The sequence below is a fragment of the Gastrolobium bilobum genome, unplaced genomic scaffold (genome assembly GCF_033153095.1).
Source record: "Gastrolobium bilobum isolate Gb01-03AN ecotype WA unplaced genomic scaffold, APGP_CSIRO_Gbil_v1 utg14484, whole genome shotgun sequence".
NCBI lineage: Eukaryota > Viridiplantae > Streptophyta > Magnoliopsida > Fabales > Fabaceae > Gastrolobium > Gastrolobium bilobum.
The window spans coordinates 149784-159843 of record NW_026898077.1 but is presented as its reverse complement, the minus strand read 5'-3'; the positions used below and the strand labels follow the sequence as shown (position 1 = coordinate 159843).

At 28.7% G+C, this 10060-nt stretch overlaps 1 protein-coding gene across 1 annotated transcript; it reads left to right on the top strand.

Moving 5' to 3' along the window:
- The first annotated feature begins 8062 nt into the window (after nt 1-8062).
- LOC133312695 (zinc finger protein 8-like) lies at nt 8063-8944 on the top strand. Its single transcript, XM_061513934.1, has one exon. It carries the CDS (start codon nt 8063-8065, stop codon nt 8942-8944), a length of 882 nt encoding a protein of 293 aa, XP_061369918.1.
- The last annotated feature ends 1116 nt before the right edge of the window (nt 8945-10060 follow it).

The window sequence follows — 10060 nt, the reverse complement described above, 5'->3', positions numbered from 1 at the left end:
ATTCCTTAATTAACGGTGCGAGTTCTTACAACGGTCATGGTGTCAACTTTGTTAACATTCTTATGACTTAAGTGTTGCTGCTCCATATTTACATCCAATAGTGTGTCTTTGGGCTTCAAGGGTGCTCTTGGGTCGTATAGTAAAAAAATTGAGTCCGAATATATCAATTAAATTTAAATGGTTTAATTCGATTTAGTTTTGCTTCGAATCACCTGAGCAGTCTTATTTTAATATATTTTCAAAATTAAATTTCATAAAAAATAAGACAAAATAAAAAAAATAGATCAAGAATTAGGCTAAACAACAATTATATTTGAACAAATTGTGCAGGTAAACCCAACCCTTAGGGTATTATATATTAGGTTTATACAAAATTGTTATAGGTAATATTAAGTTTTGTATACATGAATTTTGTTGGGTATAATTTTAATATCTATAAAATCTAAAGTTAATAATATATGAATTTTGTTGGAAATTTTGCTGGATGTAATCTTGATAAATTTTGTTGGGAATATAGTTGGGTGCAATCTTGATCTCTAGAAAATCATAGATTAATTATATATAAATTTTTTTTGGGAATATTATAGTTGGGTGCAATCTTGATCTCTAGAAAATTATAGGTTAATTATATGCGAATTTTGTTGGGAATTTGTTGGATGCAATCTTGATCATTAGAAAATTATAGGTTAATTATAGTATGAATTTTTTTGAGAATTTTGTTGGGTGTTATCTTAATCTCTAGGAAATAATGGGTTAATTATATTTAAATTTTTTGGGGTATAATCCTAATTCATTAATGATAATAGGTTGGCGTGTTAATTTTTTATGTGTGATATGAATCCTACTTATGATAGATGATGGATAACTGATTATTTGTGATAAGAATCTCATCTTTGATAGATGTTGGATAATTAATGTGAAAATTATAAAACTTTGAGAAAATTTTCAAATATGTAATTTGTGACAAGAATGAATTTCCCTACTTTGTGTGTGATAAGATAATAGTGGGAAGATAGCTTTTGGGAAAATATTTCCCTAAAGTGATTAACATAACTCTTTGGCTTTATGCCTTTACGATGTTATATGATGTGAAAATTATGTTTAGTTGTTCTTCCTAAAGTGGTACCTAGCAATAAGGTTTCTAGGGTCACGTGAGTAGGATGGCAATAGGGTTTCCAGGTCTGTCATGGTTCTCTCCCCACTAAATAAAATTAATAATGGAAATGATATATATTGATGCTTGAGTTTATTATGATGATTGACTGAGTCATAACTATTTTAATGTATTTTTGTATTGGAATTATAGCTTTTTGTCGACTTTTTGTGTTTATATGCTGCAATGATCCTTCTAGGAAGCAGAGACTCTCAGGGCTCGTTTGGTGGATAGGATTGGATAAGGGTAGGATATGATATGGGGATAATAAGGGTAGGATATGATATGGGGCTAATAAGTCTATATCATGTCCTGTGTTTGATGAGCACCTGATTAGCAATCTGATAAGATTACGTAGAAAAGAGAAAGAAAAATAAAATATAATGCAATAAATATAAATATATTGGGTAGCGTGGGGATATATTGGATATCCAATATTGGTATCCTATCCTGTTGAATCATAACCCAGCTTCCTCCATATGATAAGAAATCATGTATTGGATAGGATAAAATGAGACAATAGGATAAGCTAATCATATCCTATTGATCCACCAAACAAGAAATAAAAGCAAGATATATAAGGTATCCTATCCTATCTTCTCTATCAGTTGCTCCAAATAGGCCCTCAGTGAAATAGGTTTCAAATGTTGGGGTTAATAGTAGGCAGTAAGAATTACGTCTAGATTATTTCTAGCTATGCCTAAATATTATAAATTTTATGCTTATTTCTCTTTGGGAATCTAATACTTATATCAAACATATTTTAAGTTAAATATCAAACTTTGGATTATGTTTTGAAATTTTAATAGTTATGTTAAATATAGTTTTTGTATGAGAATATGATAATTTTAGCCTTACACTTGTTCATGTTATAGGTGCGGCAGTAATATTTTCTCAAATTAGCTTCGGCAATAGTTATGTGTTCCTAATAAATAATTAAACATGATTTTTGGCAATTTCTTTATTATAGGATATTTTAAAAAAAATAGTTAGAAATTTGGAGGTGTTACAACATAATATATACATTTATGGAGGCAAAACAAACTATAGGTAAATCATAGTTTGTATTAAATATATTATGCACTTTTCCTCTAAAATTATTTCACAAATATTTCAATATTCAATAATAAGATATAAACAATTCATAATCCATAATATCCTTTCATAGTGTTTTACAATACTAACAAAGTCATGTCATTTATTAAATATCATCATAATCAATATAAGTATTATAAAAGTAATTAAACAAAGTAAATCACCTAAATCTATTTTATGTCCCCCAAAACTTTTTGTAAATAACTTTGCACATTTTCATTCCTAAAGTTGTATAACATATTAAATTAATATAGTAATAATTATAATAGAAAATAAAGTTTGAACTTTATATAGTCTCTACTATCTCACCTAATCACTTAGCCAAATTAAGTAGAAGTTTTAGTGTGAAAAGAGACTTAATTTGCTAAGTGCTTCATTCAAATCTCCTAGTGTACCATTTACTTTATCCTCTTATTTCTCCCAATTCTCACCCTTTATTTATATATCTCCATTTTTATTTTTATTTTTGATTTAATTTAAATATATAACCTTATATAAATTACCCAAAATTCTCACCACTAGTTTCACCCCTAGTAGCTTTCTATCTCCGTTTTTTTCTCTTTCAACTTATATTAAAACTTCACATATTTATTGGCATTTTCCTTTTAGGTAAGAAAACATCAACACTACCATCACCTTTGGACTCTTGTTCTTTATTATTGTTTAACTACTAATTACCTTATCACCATTGGGTCAGTCATTGACCTAGAATTATGATGTAACATAAAAAATAACAAAAGTACTGCAATTATTTGATGATATTTTCAATTTTGATATCTTCTAATCATTTTTTTTTATAATTACTCTTTTTTTGAACATATTTTCTCCCTTTTACAATTTTCATGCTTATTTAGTGACAAAAGCATGAAATAACGTATAAATATTCCATAGGTGTTTGAATAGTCTTGTTTTTTTTTTTTTTTTTGGTAATCTAGTCTTTTTTTTTTTTTTGGTACCTTGAATAGTCTTATTTTACTTTGAAAAAAAATAGCCAATTTATTTTAATTAAACTTTTGACTTAAAGATTTTTTAGTACTCTATGAATTAATTTATCATATTTCTCATCTTATACATTTAATAAATAATATTTAAAATATAATAATTAAATGACTCAATTGTATTTTTATTTATTTGTGACAATGTGTGCATGAATGTATGAATAAAATAAAAGAAATAATATTACCAAAAAAAAGAAATAAATGTATAAAAAAAAAAGAAATGCATATATTTTCATTTTAATTTATTTTAACATGTGAAGTTTCTTTTATTATGATATAAATAATTGGTTTTTTTTATCATTGTGCCCCTTAATTAAAAAAATTACCATCTCATCCTCTTACCAAACCATATCACCCATCTGCCCATAGTTGATTGTTGACTGTTGACCGCGTGAGCTACCCGAGTATTCGCATTCATATTCGAGTATATTTCGAAAAAAAAGGCTCAACTTGAGCACATAAATGAAATACCCGGGTATTGTTCTTATTCTGGATTTTTCTTTGAATTATTTCCTTGGGTATAGTTCGCGTTTTGGGATTTTAAAAAATCATCTCCTCCCTCATTTTTCCCCCTTACCCTGCCCGAGTATAGTTGCAGATAGGAGAAACCCTAACCCATCTTCCCTTCAATTTCTCCCAATTTTTCGGCAAATTCCACCGATTATTTTACCCTTCTCAATGTCAAGAACAAAACCCGGGTATATGACAAATGAGACCGAATCTCGCAAATATTGGGTTTCTGGCCAACGAATACCGGGTATTTGGGTATGGTACTTGAGTATATAACTCAATACCTGGGTATCTGGGTCACTACCCGAGTATACACTCATGGAACATATGAACAACTTCAATCCTCGAAATATATTCGAGTATTTGGGTCTCTACTCGGGTATCTATGTAGTGAGCGATCAAACAGAGACAGATTGATGTTATGTTTGAGGAAAATGTTAAATTTTTTAAATAGTTTATAAACGGGGGCGAAGTGGTAATTTTTTATTAATTACAGGGCATAATGGTCAAAAACCCTAACCTATATAAATTTCATTCTTTTTCCATAACTTTCTTAAAAATAAATTCAGATTAACTTTAGCAAAAATAAAGTAATTTATAAAATTAATAGTTAATGCTAAATAATATATAAAGTTATTTTTTCTCTCATGATGATATTACATTTGGTAATTTCGAAATATTATTAATTTTTAAAGCAATATTTTACTAAGCATGAATTCTTTCAATGTAATTTTACTATATAAATTAAAATTTTGTATGTAGATATAATATTGGTCCCCGCGCGTATGCATATTATTGAGTGTACAACTTGAATTGATGAGAGCCATAACTTCAAAAAACAGAGACAAACATAATTTGTGCGAGACTGATCAGGTGCTATAAGAAACGCTTAATTCCAGTTTTAGCTTTTGGCCTTTTTGTTTTCTAAATCATTTTAATCAATTAGTTTGAACATATACATTGAAATACTTTATTTTATAAAACATATAATTAAGTTTGTGTCCTTGTGCGGCTCTATGATTATTGATAGACATTACTATCAAGTATCAACCAATAATTGTATATTTTTTAAAGATAAAATAATAGGAAAAATTATATTGAGGCAATAATGGGAACTTCAGAATTGCAAATAAGTCAATAGGTAAAATTATTATTGTTGGGATACCAAAAAAAAATTATTATTATTATTATTATTATTATTGTGTGTGTGTGTATATATATATATATATATATCAAATCCAATCTTTTATTTTATATTTTTTGAATGTCCTACTACCGCCAAAATATAAAAGTTCTTCAAAAATACTTCTAAATATGTGCCAGAGAAAAAGATATAGTCTTGTTATATTAAGGTTTTTTTTTGGTAAATTGTTATATTAAGGTTTTAAGTACAAGGGGAAGGTAATCTAAGTCTTCTTAATTAATTAATAATATGAAATGAAAAAAATATAAACTACAGAAAATAATATTTTCCTTTTTCCATCTACACACATGCTACGTTGACTATTTTTCAGAAATTTAATTTCTGGATAAATTTTATTAATTATTACTAAATCAAGCTATATATTTGGAAACGTGTTCTTACATAAAAATTAAACGTGTGGTAAATTTATAATCATTAATAGTGATTATTATTAATACTCTAATCTCACTCTAGATTAAAAAAATGATATTGAATAACTTTTCCTTTTAAATAATTATTACAATATTCAATTTCCTAAGGATATAGGACCATTTTGTTAGAGCTTTTTTTAAGAAAAAATTATTTTTGAATAAAAAACACGCCTGAGTAATTTTAAGATGGTGAGATAAGTTTTTTTTTAACTAAAGATAAAAAATGATTTTAATACTAAATTAAAAAATGATAGCTTAAAGAATTAAAAAGTTATATAACTAAATTATTTTTTTAGTTTAGTCAAACGCTCTGGTATAAGACAAATTACTTAACAATCAGTCAAAAGTACACTCATTATGGTCAATGTTTTCTAGTCAATGTTTTATTTCCTTTCATTTCAAAATGTCATTTTAGAAATAAGTTTTGTTTTATTTTACATGTATCTTTAGAAAATTAAAATATTTTTGAGTTTTGTCTCTTAATTTTCCATAAATATAGTAAGAAAAACTAGTATCAAAACAATGATATTTTGACTATTTTCAATAAAAAAATGCAGTCAAATATAATTGTATATATTATTAAAAAGTATTTAATAATTGTTTTAATTTGTTCAATAATATTAGATGAAAAATATTTTAAAAAAGGTTTTGAAGATAAAAAAATGAATGTCAGTTAATATGTTGCTTAAATAGTATACAAATATAAGATGGAGAATGTGTTAATATTCTGAACAACACTGTTACTTAATTATATCAAAATCCAAAAAAAAAAAAAAAAAATCCTTTAATCATTTATATAATACAAATAAGATTAACTAAAGATCACAACCATTCGCATACCACTTTGATAGAGTATATACTGCAAGGCTTACTCCATCATAGTTGCTTTATTAAGAATGTGAAAGCATAATAATATCCTTGAATATTTACCTAGCTCCCTTCAAAAGCTAGCTCATTTATATTCTTCAAAATAAGCCAAAGTGCATGCTCTATTTTTAACACTTGGTAAGAAGACCTCGTGAACATTCAATGACCAGTGTAAGACTAACACATCACATTGTCATCAGCATTAGCTCTATTTTATGATATACATTTTCAGGAATAAGGTTCTTGAACAAGTCTCACTTCCAAGTTCCAAACAACTATCATTTGGATGCACGAAATCTTCAGTTCAGGAATATCCAAAAGATTATTAGGAATAGAACTATAGTAGCAACAGTTTTAAGAATCACGTCAGAAGTTAACCATCTATTGCACCAAAACGGAATTAATGTTCTTACCACCAAAACCGATTATTAGTAACTTCAGTTCTTCTTTATTATGGATGAGATGATATATAGTCACCTTTTAGTCCAAATATTATCATATATAATTTAGTCGAAAGATTATAGGATTAAATTGACATCATTTAAATTATTATATGATATTAAACTTATGAAGGATCAAATTAGCATCTCAGTATGCTGTTATTACTAATTAAAAATCATATTATCTTTCCCATCATTTTTCTATGACTTAATAGACCAAGTCACAAGCACTTTCTAGAACCACCTAAAAATTGCTTCGCAGAACCACTGTAGTGTTGAAAATAATTTTACAAACGCAATTAATCAATATGTTATATTGCATATGATATGATTTTCTCGAACCTATTTGTCTCCTGGCCATCTAGTATATATATATCTCGATTAAAGGGTTCACTATATCGATTGAAGAATAAAAGGTATAACTGGCTGTGACTTATATTACCACAGCACAGTTTTTACAACTGTTTACTACCATTATGAGCGCATAAAGGTCAAAGTTTATAGTATTGCTAACTGGCTTCAATTTTTCGGCTAAAGTTTCTATATACTTTATTTACTCTAATAGAATTTATCCTAGCCATCAACCTGCAGCAAGGATTATACTTGTTAGTTTGCAAACCATATGAAATCAGAACAATCTGATACTAATTTGAGTATGAAATATCAATTTTAAAACAATAAGAAACAAAATCTTAGTCCACAAAATTCTTGGGTATATATATTTAGTCCACAAAATTCTTGGGTATATATATAGAGAGAGGTAGGTTATATTTATAACATTTTTTTACTTTACAACTTTTTACAATCATTTTATTATTGTTATATCAAAATCAAATCAGCAGCTCTTAATTATTTTTATTGTATAACTGTTGATTTAATTTGATGCAACAATAATAAAAATATTTGTAAGAAAACAAAAGGTTGTAAATATAATTTCCCTTATATATATGGATTTACATATTTTCAAGTTGTTTGAAATAAAATTATCTTCTACACACACATAAAATTATATAGACCCAATTTTTCTCCTTTTTTATCTTCTTCGTACATGGTTCAACTCACTTTTATGTGTGCTACCACATAATTTTATCTCAATCTTCATATAGGGTATAATAATATATAATAGTTGTAATAATTCACTGCATCTTCCAAAACTATCGCCCATGCGTGACTCGTCCACTCTCTCTTTTCCTTTTAAGTTTGTTACCTTGTCTAGCCCCTTCGTGCTTTGCCCGACATATATTTCCTTCTATGGAAGATGCAATTTCACCAATCTCTTAATAAATACCCCTCCCCTATTCTCACAAAACCACACAACTTTCTTTGCAAATACCCATTGTTTTCTTTTGTGGCAAAGAAGGTCTCTCAACAATATGTCAGACAAAATGACTATTGGAGATGTTGAGGACAGAAAATTCAAGCGCAAGATGGAGGAGGAGCCACCTACTTTGAAGGAAGATTTGGAGCAATTACTGACGCTGAGGCTTGGCAACAACACCACGAAGGATGATTCTTCATCCAACAAGCTCATTTCCAAACCCTTGAAGGGTTCTGACGACGCAGGTTCTTCACCAAAACCTGCGGAACCAGAACCCTTGAATGATAAGGAAGCACAAGAAGAGAATGACCAACGTCAATTCTCTTGCAAATACTGCGACAAGAAGTTCCCAAGCTCTCAAGCCCTTGGTGGACACCAAAACGCTCATAGACGTGAGAGAAACATCTCAAAAATGGAAAAAGAACAAGATATGAACACCTTTGGCGGGTTTGCACCTGCAAACCCTAATCAATTACCTAATCAATTTTATCCATATTCAGGCATGGCAAATAATAATATACCCTACCAAGGGTCACACTCACCCTATTATCATGGTGCACCACAAATGCACCCACACTACCCCATGGCCCCATCAGTACCACACATGCCTAACAACATATCTTGGCCTATTAGACCAGTTGGCTATGGCAACACTAACCAAGGGCTGCATCACCAACCCTACGCTCCCCTCATCCCAACACACCGTTTTGGAATGACAAGTTCATGGGGTGAAGGTTCTGCAACAAGTTCACAGAGATTGAACCATGTGGGACTTTTCAATGGGCTCAATCGCATTCCTTCACTTGCTGAGAGTGCTGCTGCTGCTGCGGCTAAAAATTCTCGTGCTCGTGCTCGTGCTCGTGTTCGTGTTGGAGGCCTTCAGGGAAACCCTAGTGTGTCAACTCAGCTTTCATCCCCTGAGGAAATCGATTTGACCCTGAACCTTTGAAGCCATGTGTCTCTAGCTTAGGCATTAGGCTTATTCTGAATAAACGTTTCCATAGTCTCTCTCTGATCTATATATGTCGTTTCATTTTATCGTTTTATTGTTTTGTTACTTTCATTGGTGTTTGTCTTAGTGTTGGTTTACTTTCAAGAAAGAATGTTTGTCTCAAACAAGGAATCAAATCTTTGTATGTCTTTAAACATTGTCTGGTTTATCAAGCAAATTGGAAACATGGTCTTTTCAGATTATTCTTCTCTCTTGCTCCTTGTTCCTTAATTTTATTTATTATGTGTATCGATTTTTTATTCAAGTTTATAAATTTCATATCAAGATAGTCATTTTAATATCCGACTTTAATTTTTAAGAAGAACTAAATTGAAATGCGCTTTGTAAATTTAAGGATCAATTCATACACATTAAATTTAATCGACCGAGTCCAAGTTAATGATAATTTTAGCGACTAAGTTACTTGTTTAATCCTTATTTTTTTTCAATTAAAAACTGGCAAGTCAACCAAACAGTGTTAACTGGGTTTGACTTCATTTGAATTATATTTTAAATTTATAAATTTCATATGAAGTTAGTCGTTTTAATATGTTGCTTTAATTTTTATTAAGAACTAAATCAAGTCAATTAAGGCCTTATTTACACCTTATTTTTTTCAATTAAAAAATGGAAAAACAATCAAACACTGTTAACTAGAATTTACTTCATTTGAATTATATTTTAAATTTATAAATTTCATATGGAGTTAGTCATTTTAATATGTTTCTTTAATTTTTGTTAAGAACTAAATCAAATCAATTAAGGCCTTATTCACTCCTTATTTTTTCAATTAAAAACTGGCAAGTCAACCAAACAATGTTAACTAGAAGAAAAATTTATTGCAAAAAAGCTCATTTTTGACTTGTGGGCTTTTCTTGTTTTTTAGAGACTAAACTAAAGACATAATTATCACTATGAATATTTAATATATGACTTTTATTCAAAAAAAAAAAAAAAATTGCGAAGACTTCTATTCAAAATTTGATTCGAACAAATAAGTTGAGTTTGATTTATTTCTATTTATTGATTTTCTTTCTAAGAATAACATTTAATGTTTCAAATGCTTATTATAAA